At 37.3% G+C, this 18,058-nt stretch overlaps 3 protein-coding genes across 4 annotated transcripts in view; 1 reads left to right on the top strand and 2 right to left on the bottom strand.

Moving 5' to 3' along the window:
* Positions 1–18,058, bottom strand: part of LOC120423628 (protein yellow-like) — a 564,570-nt gene that overhangs the window by 250,382 nt on the left and 296,130 nt on the right. The gene's annotated exons all lie outside the window — the stretch shown is intronic.
* Positions 1–18,058, top strand: part of LOC120423630 (kin of IRRE-like protein 1) — a 366,108-nt gene that overhangs the window by 296,499 nt on the left and 51,551 nt on the right. The window lies entirely within an intron of this gene.
* LOC120423631 (uncharacterized) lies at positions 9,637–11,423 on the bottom strand. Its single transcript, XM_039587500.2, has 2 exons — positions 10,833–11,423; positions 9,637–10,736 (listed from the first exon to the last, which is right to left on the bottom strand). Exons 1-2 carry the CDS (start codon positions 11,013–11,015, stop codon positions 9,948–9,950), a joined length of 972 nt encoding a protein of 323 aa, XP_039443434.1. The 5' UTR covers positions 11,016–11,423; the 3' UTR covers positions 9,637–9,947.

Raw genomic sequence — 18,058 nt, 5'->3', positions numbered from 1 at the left:
AAACAGATATCTCAACACTTCATTCCATATCATTGTTTTGCATTTCCCAAGCAGCAAATCCAATCAACCGCAATAGGAGAATCTTACGGTCTGTCACTTCGGATTGCAGCATTAGACATTTCCACTTCAGCTCGAACAGCCATTCAGCCTGAAATCGATCCGACGCCTTGTGGCAAACAATTGGACCCAACATAATTATAGCCTGTTGTTTACATGGTTTTGATATCCGAGTGCAAACAGCTAAAATAAATTTGATTTGATGGTTCTCCCGAGCCACCACCAGCAGCAGCCAATGGATGACCCTGGTCTTGGTCCGGCGATGATCTCCATGGGAAACGTGCCGGATGTCGGGAATCCCAGACCCAGACCCATCAACCATGACGAACCAAATCAAGGCAACTTGCCGTGAAAGATGATACGACGTTTGGCAGATCTTTCCGGACGAGGGCAGTGTGGGTGTTTTGATTTGAAGTTATTTCTGGAGAAATGTTGATTGTAAAATATAACTTGGACATTGTTGTGGACGTTCGATAAACGGAATCAAAGTTGTTCACGTTGCATGGCAATGATAGTAATTCCATAAATTCAGAAATTATATTGACAAAATGAAATGAACGACCCAATTCAACAGGATACCTAATTGTCCGTTAAATTTACCTGCCATGCAATTAAACCTAGTTAAACACACGAAGAGACCTTCTAAATCCAGTTGCACTCCAGTCAGTATCGCGATCCAAACGTACAAACGCAACGTTCGTAATTCAATTTCCACTCTGCACAATCAACATTTATGACACACACAAACACAACCCACTCAAAACACCCACTTTATCCACTAAATCCTAGGCGAAAATGCGTATACTGGTGATATTGGTCTAAATAATTAGCGCACTAGGACTAATCAATTGTAAAGCGCCCTTTCGACAGCTCCTACGCGCCGCCTCACGTGTGTGTGGCACGTGTGGATCATGCCACGATACTGTCCTATACACAGCTAAAAAAGTAGTAATCCAGCTGCGTGTAAAAGGCCTGGGTGTAAAATGAATATTACATTATTTTATGCAATTTTATGTGATTTTACACCTTGAAATATGTAGCCCATCAGTATGGGAAACCTACTTGACCGAAATGTCAAGCTCATATATGCGTTTATCCTTATAGCTTTTCATCGGTCTGATGGCCGAGTGGGCTAAGGCGCCAGTCCTTACTGTTGGTGCTGGGTTCGAATCCCGTCGGTTGCAACTTTTTTTTGTGTTTGCAAAAAATGTACATGCAGTGTGTAATATTAAGTGTTTATTTTGACGAAGGTGATGTGCATGCTTTTGCATGCGATTTTACCATCGGATTTTTTGCTGTGTAGAGGTGCAAACGTGGTTGCCCTTGGGCACAATCAAATTAGGCTGGTCATCACAAGCGCGTTCATTTGGGGTTTGTTGAATTTTTACAGTGGAATTTCATATAGATGATAAAAAAAAAATTCATCTGAAAAAAAAAATCATATTCAGTATGTTTTCATATGATGTTTTGTTTTGTTATAAATTGAAAATTTTAAATAGAGCTTAAGTGAACTTTTTATTAAATTAATTTCTATTTTTTATTGATCGATAATTTCACAGTTTTAATGTAACTTTTCTGCAAACTTCAACAATTTTCAAATTTATTTTCTTTCTTTGATTATGACAAGGGTCCGTAAAAATCGGAACCTTCCGTGAAACCCCTTGAAATTTATCATTTTTCTGTAACCACCACATTTTTGAAATATTTATCCACTTATTTAAAAAAAAATATATATTCTAAATTTGTTATTGTAAGCCTGATTTCCAAAATAATGATGCATTAAGTGTAAAAAAATGTTTAAAATATAATTATTTTCACATTTTTGCAACTGTTTATAGCTGATCTATGAATTTCGGAAATATTTTTTCATAAAAAATGTATTTTTTTCCAGATTTGTACTAATTTAAACAAAAATTCAAAATGTCAAACCTGTAACAGTTTACATTAAGTCGTTCGAGGTTGCCAAATAAAAGTTCTTAGATTTTGATACTGCTTAGCTTTAAGCTCCTTTATTCTTTATAGCCAAAATTTTTGCAGGTGAGATTAAAACTTAAAATATTTGAATGGTCTACTGAATAAAACAAATTTTATTTTTTATGTATTCACTTTTCACATACACATTGAGGTAAAATTGCGTCCAACAAATGGTATTTTTCAACCATCCAAATCTTGAACCTTTCAGTTATTTTTTTAACTGTGTTATAACAATTCGATTCTTAAAAAACAAAAAAAAATGATAATATTTTGTTTTCCTAACATGTTCGTCATCCGTGATCCAAATTACCGAAGTTCAAAAGTTGTATAAAGATTTGAAATGCCCTATAGGCCCTTTGACAGCATTTCAATTGGATATATGGGCTTACAGATTTTAGCTGAATTACATTGCTCATAACTGAAAATAGTATATTTTTTTCAGTGTGGTAGAAACCTGGAAAGTGAATTTTTCGTGAGTCTTTTTGTAACATCTTAGGCTATTTGTTCAAAAATTTTGAACTTAATTAAATCTTGATTTCACCTTAAAATTTAACTTTTAAACTTTAAAATTGAAAAATCTCATAGAAGTGGCGCGTATTTTTCGTTCAGTGTATTTTTTTTTCAGTAAACCCGTCCAAATTCCTACAAGTTTGTTTTTAACCTCTTTTTGATACGATGCAATGGCTTTGAGATACAGCAATTTTTAAATTACAAAATTCAAAAATATTTAAATAACTTACGCCCTTCTCAAATGTCATTTTCGAGTACAATTGGCTCCATATACAAATGGCTTATATAAGCGTAGAATAACATGTATACAAAGTTTAATTGAAATCGGAAAGGGTCGGGTACAGAAGTACCAGAAAAATTCCTGATTTGAGCTGGAATTGCTCTTTATTTATAACGAGATTTAAAGTGTTTGCTATTTGTTAAAAAAAATACGGTAATAGTAGTTAATGCAACAAGGTGCAAAAAGAGGATTTTTTCAGCACGAGTCGTACATTTATCCAACGAGGTTCACCGAGTTGGATAAATACGACGAGTGATGAAATAATCAAGTTTTGCAATGAGTTCCATACAACGTTTTTTGAAATTCTGAAAAACACCCTTTGAAAAAATGTTGAAAAGTATAACTTTTCCTAACAAGTGCTAAAAAGTTAAAATTTTCAGCATCCATTTCAGCACTTGTTTCGAAAAGTAACACTTTTCAACATTTTTTTATTTAAACGATTTAGTGACAAAATACATGAAAATTTGATTCAAAATTTCACTCAATGGGTGTTTTTCTGAATTGCAAAAAATGTTGTAAGGAACTCGTTGCAAACCTTGATTTTATAATTTTTTAAAAAAAAACCTCTTTTTGCAACTTGTTGCATAAACTACTATTACCCCATTGTTGCTGAGACAAAACAAACTAAACAATATTGGTTTCAGCCTGGAATACAACAATATTTTAGCAAAATTGGTGACAGTTGATAAAAATTTTGGCAAGGATTCAATGAAACAGAAGCTCATGACAATAATACAGTTACCAGTAGTTTTGCCTTCCTCACATTACTGAGGAAAGGCTATAAAATCACTCGAAAAATGAACTTCTTAATTTGACCACCTAGACCCACCTTCACGTATACATTTCGACTCAGAATCATGTTCTGCAATCAAATGTCTGTGTGGATGTGTGTAGGTGGGTGGACAAAAAAATTGTCACTCGATTATCTCCGGATTGACTTTACGGATTTTGACCGTTCTGGTCTCATTCGATCCGTCTTGGGGTCCCATAGGTCTCTATTTAAAATCAGCAAGTTTAGTTAAGTATTTCAAAAGTTATGCTAAAAAAACGATTTTGACTACATTTCAGAAGATTGTAAAAAGGGTGGTTTTTGTTAGAAACCCCTTCTTGCTATACATTTTTAGAAAGGTATTGAAAAGACCTCTCCAACGAGCCCAAAACATTGAAGATCTGACAACCCTATCAAAAGTTATAAGCACTTAAGTTTTGTTTATCCACTTTTTTGAGGCCGTGTTATTTGCAATTAAGTTTTCATAATACTGTTTGTTAAAGCCTGATCCCGAATATTTTGGTTAAAATAGTGGACGGATTCATTATTGACCGAGCCACGTAGCCCAGTGGTAAGCGGTAGGTCGGGGTTCAAATCCCGGCTCGGACCAACACAACTGGTGATCTTTTCCCTTCTGGATTCGATTGCTTAGTAAAGGGAAGGTAGTGTATCGCCACATACTGGACCTTACCAAGACACCTTAGGAAGACAACCTTTAAGTTGATTAAGAAACTGTCACTGAATCCGCTTTGTAAATACCGGCCCCGATACTCTTCACGGGTGTTCCCCTCAGGAACAGGGAAAGATTTACTTATTCATTATGCGACCCGTCATTGGATTATTACAAAAACTGCATCACCGTCATCGTCGGCCTGGATTTCTATCCCCAAATTGACCTCATGCATGGGCTGATTCTCTCAGATGTTTTCTCGCAAACCACATTTTCTTTGAACAAAAAGGAAACTCGGAATTACTAGGTTGCTTTTTCAGAATGAAGTTTATTTTTTAATGTTGATCTCATCCATGAGTTCCATCAATCAATCTTTCTTGAAAACCGTTAGTTTGAGAACTGGAATAATCTGAGTCATCGTCTCGTAGCCGCAGCACCACCCAGTTCCGTCCAAACCCAGTTGCTGCTCAGCTAGTTCTTTAGGTTCTGATTGCACTCCGCCACCAGCAAGAGGTTGTCCACTTAGAGCAGATTGTCGTCGACTTGGTTCCGAACGCCGCCCAGTAGCTCACTATCGAACTGGTCCTGTTCCAGTTTGTGGGCATTTTTACATCGGTGCAAGAATGATATAGAAACCCCTGATAATGATTGCCTCCTTCTCTGGCTTGTGGTCAACATTTTTGTAGCCTCAATCCCCGCGCCTCTTACTTCCGTCGGACGCAATGCAGGCCAACAACGACGACGACGGTGGTGATCTACTGCCAAGAACCCGTGCCAACCCGGAACAAGTTCCTGAAAACATGGACCGGTAACGGTCGATGGCTTAAACAGCAGCCGCCAGTGGGCACCGGAGCCGCATAGCTCCGTGAGTGACATCGCTCCCGCAAAAAGTGTAGCACAACACCTGAAAGAGGAAGAAAATAGGAAAATTGAGTGATCCCTTTTCCCAACCAAATAACTCTCAAAACTCACCCAAAAACTGCGGGCAATCAGATCCAGCTGGTCACGCACTCGGGAACCAGAAGCAATGAGCTATTATGCACCACGGTCCAGAAATTCATAAAATGAGAAAAATCACTCTATCTAATCGAGACATGACCATCATGACGAACTGCAGTGGAGAGTGCGAAGATTGTTTTGACAGTTTTCTGATGGAGAAAACAAACAACACTCGACGAGGGGAGCGTGGATGGAAAATAGGTTGGTAGGATGTGTAACCGGGTGATGGCCTATCTACAATCACTTAGCTTAGAACATCTAAGTAAAGTAGTTACTTAGGAAAGTCTGCAACTTACGTTCGTCATCCACAATCAACTTAGAAAACTTGCTGGGCTGATATACGTTGCTATGCAGTTGTTTGTTTACCTTTGATATGGAAACGTCAACTTACCGTAGATTTTGAAATTTTCCAAACCAAACGTCAGTTTCTAATTTGATTACTTTTCCATTGTAGAAACTCAGATTCATTTCCATTGATTCAAATTCCTAAGCTAAGTGAAATTTTCTAAGCTAAGTGATTGTAGATAGGCCATGATCTGTCGGAGTCGTAGAATTATAAATAAAGACAAAACAATGTAAATGGGTCAATGTCGGGAAATGTGAATATCAGAAATTGTTGTCTTACTCACTTTACTGAGGAAAGGCTTTACAATCACTCGAAAAATGAACAATCATGCGACCCATCCTTGAATGCGTAAATAAAATACCTATACAACGCGTCCAAAAGATAGAACAGAGAGAAGGGATTTGTAAGTTGGACATTTTTATTTTACCACTAAAACTATAATAATGTGAGGAAGGCATCAACCACCTTACGGTGGATTAAGTAACGTTTTTTTCAGAATGCTCGTAGACCTACCTTTATGTATACCTATTGACTCAGAATTGAAAACTGATTTTGGACAAACCAGTCGCATCCGACTTGGTTTAGGGTCTTTTGAATTGTTTAAACTTTTGATAAGTAGTTCAAAAGCTATGCATAAGAATGTGTTTTTGCATATATCTGGTAAGTGGCCCAAATTCGTAGCAAATTATGTCGTTTGATAGGTAAACGGTAAGACCTTTAAAATAAGACTAGAATTTTGAAGATCTGGCAACCTTGTCTCAGGTTATGACCACTTAAGTGATATTTACATACTTTTTGAAATCGGATTCCCCTTATCTGAAAACTCTGTACGGATCAATCATCCGACGAATTGTTGTATGGGTTATCGAAAGATCTTCGAAACGAGTCCAAAATTTTGAAGATCTGGCAACCGTTTCTCAATTTACGATTACTTAAGTGATATGTGAGTACTTGTTGACGCCGGATATTTTAGTTTCAGTTGGTTTCGTTCCAAAAACCAAGTTTGATGCTAGATGTAAATTATTTCCTGACCTTTTGTGTGTCCCATTTTTGATAAGAAGTGAAGAATGCACCAACTACATAGGTGGATTTTTTATATTGATTTTAAATCAAATTGTATTCACATGACTTGTTCGCATAAATGGCTTAATGGTTTTGTGTTTTTCCCTCAAATCTTCTAAAATTACATAACCAAACTTCAAGACGTTCTACTGCAACAATACCTCTATTATGGGCAAATACATAATAGCGTTGAAATCCTGTGCTCTCGATTTTGCACCGGCTGCCAAATAAATAATATCTTTGGAGGGCTGGCAATCGATAGTGCACGGTGGCAGATATTACGGAAATAATGCACCACTCGACGAGCGGTGCGATTTCGCGACCTGCAATTAGTTTAATTAACTACGTTGTCGGTTGGCTGATCCTGGGCAAAAGGGTGCTGTCATCGTCGTCGGTGGAGAAATCAGCGGACATTGGGATTCAATTAATATCGATGAAATTGCGCTGGTTGAAATTGATTTAGAGGAATTACTGTAAATTACACGAGAATAAAATAGAAACCCGGTCGAAGACCACTTACTAAATTGTTCATTAGCGTGTCCCAAAAAAACACGAAGTCGAGGAATTCAATGTGCTCAGTTCTCAAATGATAGAAAATCATGTTAGAAACAACTCTCTCATACATGAAAACTTTCGGAAAAATCGTTTACCACGTTCCCTGGGCATTTTTTTGAAAAAAGTCAGTTTTTTCGACAATTTCACAAAATCTGCTCAGAAAAAATGGAAAATTTTAAAATTTCAAATAGCCTATACCATTAAATGATGGTCTGTGGTCCAATGAACAAGTTAATGTATCGATTTGGCCTTTTAAAACCTTGTTTTTACTTTCCCGGTAGCTTTTATGTCGAAAAATACGAGTTTTTGCTTTACTTTTTTTCAATCTTTTCCCTCGGTATTGAACACAAAAATTTCCTCATATGTGAGAATACATGCATCTTGTAGGAAATTTTCCGCTGAAGATTATCGTCTAAGCAACTTTGAAGTTTCATTAACTCTGAGCTGAGATATTCCAGTTTTTGTGAAGAAAGAATATTGAATATTTGAAAATGTTGATATTAATCATCATTGGCATACACAGTAAAAAATAATGTAAATTTGGAAGCTGTAATTTTGGAAGGATGAATATTATCTCTTTTATGATGTAATTTTACCTCAATTTAGACTGAAAAATTGACATTACACCATAAAAGTGGTAAAATTACACATTTCCAGAGGTAAAATTGCACCTTTTTTCTGACATAAAAGATGTACCCCTTCCCAGATGTAATATTCTCATGATTTTTTTTTCTGTGTACAATATTAAGGATAATTTAAGCCTAATTTGAAGTGCGGCTGTATCGCATCTGGTTTAAACATGATTGGTTAATCCTTCAATACTAAGGGCCACCTGGTGTTGTTTTCTCATGGCACACTACGTGCTAAATCAATGAATTACTTTTAGCAAATAACTCATATTTAGAGCATTTTGCATTTAAACCAATCGATGCACGTTTGCTGTGTTTCCATGGATACAAATAAACAAATAACAAATATAAGGTTCAATTGTACGCATTTCCGTGATCTGAACCACAACGTAACGTTTACACTCCCTTCTTATAACTCCTGTCGATAAATCCGATGTTCAGGTCAATTAAAAATATCACTAATATTTGGAATTTATTCTATAGGGATCCATCCATTAATCACGTAGACATTTTTTTTAAATCTCAGCTCCCTCCCCTTCTCATGGTCAATTGTCCATAAAAAAAACTTTTTTGGATGGAGCGTGGACAATTGCCAACCCCGTACAATCGAACCATATATTTCGATGCCTCTGTGCTCTTGTACTAAGCTTACTGGTTTTCCTATCTAGATAGCATAAGAGAGCACAGATGCATCGATTTGTTATTTGTTTATTTGTATCCATGGAAACACAGCAAACGTGCATCGATTGGTTTAAATGCAAAATGCTCTAAATATGAGTTATTTGCTAAAAGTAATTCATTGATTTAGCACGTAGTGTGCCATGAGAAAACAACACCAGGTGGCCCTTAGTATTGAAGGATTAACCAATCATGTTTAAAAACAGATGCGATACAGCCGCACTTCAAATTAGGCTTAAATTATTCTTAATATTGTATGCCAATGATGATTAATATCAACATTTTCAAATATTCAATATTCTTTCTTCACAAAAACTGGAATATCTCAGCTCAGAGTTGATGAAACTTCAAAGTTGCTTAGACAAAAATCTTTGGCGGAAAATTTCCTACAAGATGCATGTATTCTCACATATGAGGAAATTTTTGTGTTCAATACCGAGGGAAAAGATTGAAAAAAAGTAAAGCAAAAACTCGTATTTTTCGACATAAAAGCTACCGGGAAAGTGAAAACAAGGTTTTAAAAGGCCAAATCGATACATTAACTTGTTTATTGGACCACAGACCATCATTTAATGGCATAGGCTATTTGAAATTTTAAAATTTTCCATTTTTTCTAAGCAGATTTTGTGAAATTGTCGAAAAAACTGACTTTTTTCAAAAAAATGCCCAGGGAACGTGGTAAACAATTTTTCCGAAAGTTTTTATGTATGAGAGAGTTGTTTCTAACATGATTTTCTATCATTTGAGAACTGAGCACATTGAATTCCTCGACTTCGTGTTTTTTTGGGACACGCTATTGTTCATACTTTCTACCCGTCCTCACAAAGATAGCAGAGTATGCACACTAGGATGTAACAAAAATGACTTTTTGGCGGGCATTCAAGGGTTTGTTCCGGTGGGCATACTAAGCCCAAATCCCAAATATGAGCTTGATTGGACGTAACAGGAGCTGGCGCTCCCCCCTTCAATTTTAAATAGGATTTAACCCGTAAAAAAAAATATTTTTTCAAAATGTGACTTTTTGAGGCATTTTGGCCACTGAAGCGTTTGTTTTCAACATCATTTGCATGTAGGCTAGATCCTTGCGCATCTTTTGGTATATGTTGGATCCGGCCGCGACCCGTCTTAACGCGGTCCACACCACAAGGACCAGACGATTACGGACAGATACAAACAAATTAAAACAAGGTTCTATACTAGAACTAACAAACGAACGACTACATTTATTCACGAACAACGAAAGAATCAACAAAACATAACAACACTTTAAAATGACAGATCACATCTATGCGCTGTCACGCCATCAACCAGTGACAGCTATGCTGCAACTGGAGAGCCCAGCGGCGCGCAGAGTGCACGAATAGACTCGGCTTTCTGGTGTACACTCTCGCAGTGTTGCCGTCCACAACATCTCCCCTCTAAATTCCGAAGGTCAACTTCCGGACTCGACTCGGGTTCTCCGGACCAGGAAGAACAGCGAGGAGATCTGACCCGCTCGGGAAACGGTGAACCCAATCTACGCAGCAATGGTTCACGCTTCGACGGACTGGCGCCACAAACTTCCATCTTGTTCTTGGGCGCAGACGAGGTCGATGAGAGCGAAACAGCTTCTTTATTCTCGCTCTCCGAATGGCTCTTTTGTGGTGTAGGACGAATGTCGGCACATCCCGGCTTATAAACACCGCGGGATCTTGGCCGAAGACGACTTCATCTCTGATGGCGAACTTCAACTTCTCAGCAAGGAACATTCCGGCGGATTGTCGACAACTGCTGCTTGCTGCGTGACCGCAAAACTTATCTTGGAGCGACGAGCTACTCCCAGTCCACGGTTCATCGGTGATCACGGTGACGATGCGCGCGGTTTCTGCCAGGCGTCGAGGAAATCCGTTCGCCTCGACCTGCGACCGTTCCAGCTGCATGCTCATCGTGTCTTCTTCTTCCTGCCTCCCCCTCTCAGTTGCAAACGGCTCCATACAGCTGCACTCCATGCCGAGCTGTGCCGTATCTACTTCCGGGGAGCAAGGATCGATCTTCCCAACGTGCTGCGGAGCGAGAAGTCGCTCACACTCGTACCGCAGCTCTCCACCTTCTTCAGGTACCAAGTCGTCACGGCTGGTTGATTCCACCGGCAAGGTCTCCAAACCTCCGGTCAACGCCAAACTCGACACGCACCAATCGAAGAATATCTCCTGCAGAGACACCATCATCTGCGAGAAGTCGTCGTTCTGCTGCTGAATCAGCTGGACCATGGCCAAATTGTGCCGCTGCAGTACTTGCTGCAACTCAAAATCACCGTCAATCACCTGCGCTGCCGCTGCATACTCGGGTGATGACGGACACGGAGGAGGAATTTCGCACCACTGCTGGGCCAGGAAAACAGGTTGCCGCTGCGACGGTTGAGCCGGGACTCCATCAAGCTCACCATTTTGTTGCTGCTGATGAGTCCGCTGCACGTCGCCATCGCGCTCCAGATCGTTTTCCGCCATTGTCGATTTCACCTCCTCAAAACGCGCGGGTGCCGGGACGAGCGAACGATTTTGCTCTCCGGCCAAATCCGGCTAAAATCCTCGTCGCCACTGTTGGATCCGGCCGCGACCCGTCTTAACGCGGTCCACACCACAAGGACCAGACGATTACGGACAGATACAAACAAATTAAAACAAGGTTCTATACTAGAACTAACAAACGAACGACTACATTTATTCACGAACAACGAAAGAATCAACAAAACATAACAACACTTTAAAATGACAGATCACATCTATGCGCTGTCACGGCATCAACCAGTGACAGCTATGCTGCAACTGGAGAGCCCAGCGGCGCGCAGAGTGCACGAATAGACTCGGCTTTCTGGTGTACACTCTCGCAGTGTTGCCGTCCACAACAGTATATATAACATTGCAATTTGGAGCACACTGGAGCTCGGTACAGGCCTTCAAAGTTTGGCATTTTTTCGAAAAATCGGCCCCGATGAAAATAAACGCTTTAGTGGCCAAAATGCCTCAAAAAGTCACATTTTTGAAAAAATCTTTTTTTTTTCAATCAAGCTCATATTTTGGATTTGGGCTTAGTATGCCCACCAGAAAAAAAACCCTTGAATGCCTGCCAAAAAGTCATTTTTGTTACACTCTAATGCACACACTCGACTCGAGCTTGGTTAACAAATCAAACCGCAATCATGGAGCTAATAAAAAGAGCAAAAATATGCAAACCCAATCAGTTCATATACTTTTACGGTGCTGAAGTTTCTCCGTCTGATTGCGGTTGTCGCGTGTGTGGTGGTGCATCTCAACCAGAAACAGCACTGTCAGTGGTGGTGGATGCTTTTGACAGTCAAAGAGAGAGAGTGGTTAGTTTGCTTCTGGGGAATTCTTTGTGAAATCAAATACAAATCGACAAATTTGTAAATGTGGTGTTTTACGATTTTTTTTAATGTTTCTTTTCAAATTTAAATAATGCAATTTATAAATTTTTAATCAGCTTAACTTTGCATGTTTTCTCTGGAGAAATTTTCATATGCTTTTGCTATTTTCCTGGATGATAGCTTTCATTTGATATTACTGATTTCTCCAGTATTGTAGATCTCCTTCTTATTCAATCTGGAAGCTTGTTTATTGCATGTCATGTCGCGTATGTTTGTTTCACATTTTGATGTTGAAAACAAGGTTGACTTTTTGTTTTGCGAGTAAAAAAAATTAAAATCATTAAATAGTTGTAATTTATTACCAATTATAAAATATTACAAAGATCACAAAATTGAACTATTTGTTGCTGAGATATTGCCTTTAGACTCAAAAATAAAGGTATATGTCTCTTATGGGATGAGAACCCAAGCCAGATAAACCCGTCAATTGGTTCCTAATCTCATAACACTATTTTATCTTTATCTTTAGCCACACGTCCTCCCGTGGCTTACACTTTTCGAGTAAACACACCAGGCGCTAACAAGCCAAGTAACAAAGTAACCAACTCCTGCCAAGCATGAACTGAAACTTTAATCTATGACGTGCACGAGCTTCGCTAAAGAAGCTCCGAAACTTAAACTGCAGTAAATTTGGTAAACTTTCCACTCGATCGGAGATCGGCTGCTGCCCAACGCTGTGTGAAGAACGTTGAACTGGTGGCTCTTTTTTGTGTGGACCCCCTTGTGCAGCTCAACTCTTTTCTCCTTCAACTAACGGATGGCGCCAAGGTGACCATCCAACCAAGAAAGACACTAAATTTCCCACCCGAGAACGACAAACTGGTTTGGAACAAACAGAAGAAAAAAAAATACGAGCGCGGTGGGGAAAATCTCGATAAACACAATTTATCATAATAATTCAAGCGAAATTGTGGGTGATCTATTATGGTCGTGGACGCAGCAGTTGCGGTTTGCCGTTCTTGCTTCCTTCCTGTTGCAGTTCTTGCCGCGCTTTGGTTGGTTCAGCTCCAGCAGATTTGTGCGTGTTTTTCTTGCTAAGGGGGTTTTTCCCAGGAAAAATGCGGGTCAACACGATTATCGCTTCCGACGGGATGGGGAAAACGCACCTGCTGATTCGGGATGGGTTGTTTGCGGCTAAGGGAATAAAATATTTGTGAAATGAACTAATTCAATGCAAGTTAGCAGTTTATCACTCTTATTTGTAATCCTATTGCTGTACAACAGGTAAATAAGTTATAATTGTATGTACACGGAGAAAAAAGAGTTCCCAAAATCGTGAACAAGCGTTCATGAAAATGGGAACCACGAACAAAGTGTTCAAATTTCATGGTACGTTTTTCAAAATCGTACCATGGGATTTGAACACTTTGTTCGAGGTTCCCATTTTCATGAACGCTTGTTCACGATTTTGGGAACTCTTTTTTCTCCGTGTAACACTAATGATTCCATAAAAAATACATTGTGGGACAATTATGCGCAGAAGTGCTACAATGGGATAAACATACTTGTTTTTAATGAGCTTACGAATAAAGTACTGGTTTTTATGGTTTTTTTTTCGAAAAGTATACGTCGAACTAAACATAAAAATGATAAAAAGTCACTAAACCGGCCTAAAAAGTATTTTTTTTTTTCACATTAATTTGCTAGCTCAAATGAATGATATTTGTTCTCAACCCTATTCCAATGCTTGAGGCAGGGATTGATTTCATCAAATCTAGTTTGTTATGGAAATCATTTCAACCAAACCAATCAGGGACCGAGCCACGTAACGTAATGGTAACGCTTCTGCCTCGTAATCGGTAGATTGGGGTTCAAATCCTGACTTGGACCAACACCACTGGTGATCGTTTCCCGTCCTTAGTTGACACATTAGTTGAGTTAAGAACTGCACCCGCCTGTAAATACCGGCCCAAATACTCTTCATGGGTGTTCCCTAAGGGGAACTGGGATCAATCATACTGAAATTTTCAGGAATTGGATACAAAGTACGTGTCAAGAAGTTTTTGCCTTCCTCACCTCACTGAGGAAAGGCTGTAAAATCCCTCGGAACTTCTTAAAAATACCTCGTAGACCCATCTTCACTTATACATATCGACATGTCTGTGTGTGTGCTGGGATGTTGATGAAAAAAATTGCACTCGATTATCTCGACACTGACTGAAACAATTATGTTTATTTTGGTATCATTCAATCCGTTTTGGGATCCCATAAGTCGCTAATGAAAAATATGAAGTTTAGTTAAGTACTTCAAAAGTTATGATAAAAAACATGGATTTGGCTAATGTTAAGAAGATTGTAAAAGGGTGTTTTTGTGAGAAAACTTTCCGATGAGTCCCAAACATTCAAGATCTGACAACCCTATCAACCCCTATAAGCACTTAAGTGTTATTTATATACTTTTTGAGCTCGGATCTAAGATATTTTGATGATAACGTTGTCTGGATCTATCGTGCGATCCATCGTTGGAAGCGTCCAAAATATTGAAAATCTGCCCACCCTATCGAAAGTTGCAATTTTTTGCGTTGGATCTTAAATATTTTGATGAAAATGATAACCGGATCAATCATGCGACCCATCGTTGGATGCGTAATTAAAAGACCTTTCCAATGAGTTCAACAGATTGAAAATCTGACAACCCTATCAAAAGTATAATAATGTGAGGAAGGCACCAACCATCTTAAGGAGGATTAAGTAACTTTTTTTTTGCAATTTAGTCAAGTCTGTAATAAATGATTAGAAAAAAAATGTCCCTCAAGCATGTAAAGATTCAATGTCTCTAAAAAAGGCCCTTGCAAATTTAATTCACGTTTTTGTCAGTTAACGGGGTTTAAAAAAATCTCGGGAAGTTCTGAGAATTCCCGAAAAATTTAATGATTTGTTCATTCTAATGCTTTTAGGACCTTTTCTAAAACTCTAGACATGTATATTGTTTTCAAATTTAATGAGCAGTTCTTTAAGATGTACAATACATTAAGTTATAAACTAAGTTTTTTTTTCTAAAAGAAAAATACTACTTCTGAGTTTAAGTGCTTTAAAATTTCCTTCCTGGAAAAACCCTTTTTTTACAGAAATCATGTTTTCATGACTAATTTTTTTTCAAAAACCAGTCCCATTATATTCAACTATTGTACAAAATAATAAATCAGTAAGAGTACTTTGAAAGCCTACCTTCTATTCTTTTATTCATTTGAAACACTTTTTTATGAAATCACAGTCAAATATTTAGAACGTATTTTTGAAATATGTTAGCATTCTTTAGTCACCTTTCAAACACGACGAAGTCAAATTTATTGTATGGTTTATGTTACATAAACTTCAGTCCAATTAATAATTTCGATCAAAATTGTTTTCAATTTAACAAAGTTGTTCAAAACTTTACGATAATTTAATTCCATTTCACAATGACGCTTAATTTTTTTTCAGATTTAACCCTCTATCGTCCAGGTTGCACAAGTGCCCCCAAACTGAAATTTCTAGCATTTTTTTTAAAGAATTCAACTTATTGTTGTAAATATGATACAACTTCCAATTTCTTCCAATTTGTTCATGGTGAATAAATACGTAAAGCATCTCAATTTTGCCCTTGGTTTTATAATAATTTTAAACTGTAAACGTGAGAGCAATTCCATGCTAACGCGGTCAAAGGCAAACTTAGATGAAATTGGACAAACCTTCGGGTTTCAATATTTTTTCCTCAACAACCACTAAAAAAATGCCAAAAACCGTGCTTCTCGAAATTTGAATATTTAAAACTTAAAATCTATCCTTAAAATGACAAAAAATATGATAATGGTCTACACGCAGATCATTATCTAAAACTGTCACGAAAGTCAATTCCAGTGATTGGATGAGGATTATGTTTACATTTAGACCACCTTAAAACAATGAAGTTTTAATAAAATGGTTTTTTTTTTAGGATTGCGTTTCCCTACTATTTTGTGAGACTTCTAGAAATATCTTAGGCTATCAGAAAAAAATAAAATAAAATTGTGGGCTTTCCTTCAACTTGAAATTAACATTTCAACACAAACGTTGAAAAATCTCATATAAAACGCGACTACATTTCTACCAGAGCATATTTTTTTTCAGAAACCTCGCCAAAACAAGTTGTGGGCTATCCACAACCACTTAACTAAGAATAGTTAGGTTGCTTATGATAGATAACTTGTGTAGAAAAAAATCGTTACATGAGCGGTTATCTACAGTCAACTTATAAAACTATTATCAAAGATTTTGAAATCCAAATCTTATGTCAAGTTAGTAATTTACTCACTTTTCGACTGTAGAAGGCCAGAATCCTTTTCATGGATTCAAATTCCTACGCTAAGTACAGTTTTCCATGTTAAGTTGAAGCAAGATGCCAGTTCTTAGACAACTTCTGTTCAACTTAAGAGGCAGTATTTTGTAATTTGTTCAAGATTTGTATTGGTGTTGTGGATTTGATTGGAATTTAGAATGAATTAAAATACGTTTTTATTAATTTGTTTGATACAGCATTTGACGTATTGACCACAGGGTATATAAGATCTATTTCTTTTTTCAAAAATGTTATTTTTAAATTATTTTTAAAGGGTTACATACATGTTCAAAATCTCAAAAATTCATAATTCCGATTATTTATTAAATCTTTTCAAAAGATTATTTCCAATCACTCCTAAAAGTATCATAAAGATATTTCATGATTCAATTGAGTCGAAGACGATTTAAGTTTAATGTTTTACCAAGCGCAAAGCATTCGTGTGAGCGTTTCTCTCAAAACACCGAGTTGATTTGCGGGTGCCACGATATCTCAAGATTGAAATGACCAAATTGGTTGAAATTTGAAGTGAGGACTCTCAAGACATTTCCCGTGTGCATGATAAAGCCCGATTTTGAAATTAAGGTTTAAAAAAATACAAAAACAAAAAAACTGTTAATTTTTTATATGAAAAACAGAAAAATATGTTTATCTTTTATCTATGAGAAAAACTGTGATTGGCCAAAAAGTTAATACCATAGACTTAAAGTCCATGAAATTTCCTAACTTTTGACCTAAGGGAGTAAGACATAAGGGAGTAAGAGTGTTGGAGGTTGTTGCAAAAAGATATTATGGTTTTAGAAAAATACATTTTTAGCAGTAATTTGCAAAAGATATGAGAAAAAGTCAAACCAATCTCGGATATTTAGGCTTCAAAAGGCCTTTCAAATGCAACTAAGAGAATTGGAATCAATGAAGTTTTACGAAAATGCGAGCAATTTTAAGATTTTTTTTTTGTTTTTCGGACATCAAATTTCAATGCTCGTTTTATCCCACTTCCCTTTGTCGTAGAGGGCTCATATCTGGCATGAGTTCATCTCATGTATACACAAACAAACGCTTTATGTTTACACTAGTAAAACTAGCTCTTACATCAATTTGGTTGCTTGCTATCCACCTAATTAGCAACTGCAATGAACAGAACTTCGTAAGTAATGGCATTATTCTTAAATGTGCTTCCAAAAAACTCGAGTAGTGAATTGAAAAATGACGCTACCTTCATGTTTCACCTTAAGTGATTGTAGATAGTCCATAAGTCTTTGACCGCTATGCTTCGATTTAAGGTTTAGCAATATCTATATTACGAGACACAAATATATTTAAATATCTTGCGCCCTTCTCAAACGTCATTCTCGAGTAAAATTAGTTCTAAATACACCAAATTGACTTATATAAGCTTAGGATATCATGTTTACAAAGGTTACAACCGATTGCCTATTAGGCATGAAATTCCACTGAAGTTTGCAATGTTCAGATAGTAAACCGACTGCGAGAAGTTGTTTACTGTCTTTTATTTGAGCTATTTAAATATTACTTTCAGTCAGTCAAAAACACATTCTGAAAGCTATAATTAGACCCCAAACTGCTGATTTGCCGAAAAAGATGATGTAAATTGTAAATTCAATAGACATTTTCCCTTAGATGTTGCCAGTTGCAAACCTACTTTGCTGAGCTTAACCATTTTTCCCACTCAAACATTTATGATTAATTCGTGTGGGATGTAAACTCGAGACTACCAACAACACACATGCCAATGCATTCTTTCGCAAAGCTCTTGTGCTAACTCGGCGGCGTCTCCGGCTGCTGGT

Source organism: Culex pipiens, chromosome 2, assembly GCF_016801865.2.
Source record: "Culex pipiens pallens isolate TS chromosome 2, TS_CPP_V2, whole genome shotgun sequence".
Classification (NCBI taxonomy): Eukaryota; Metazoa; Arthropoda; class Insecta; order Diptera; family Culicidae; genus Culex; species Culex pipiens.
This window is presented reverse-complemented; position numbering and strand designations above follow the sequence as displayed.

Bases quoted from the DNA above. Each gene is read 5' to 3' on its own strand.
- LOC120423631 (XM_039587500.2), bottom strand. From the start codon at position 11,015: ATGGCGGAAAACGATCTGGAGCGCGATGGCGACGTGCAGCGGACTCAT. The intron at 10,737-10,832 runs GTGATTGACGGT...GACTTCTCGCAG, and splicing joins AGTATGCAGCGGCAGCGCAG to ATGATGGTGTCTCTGCAGGA.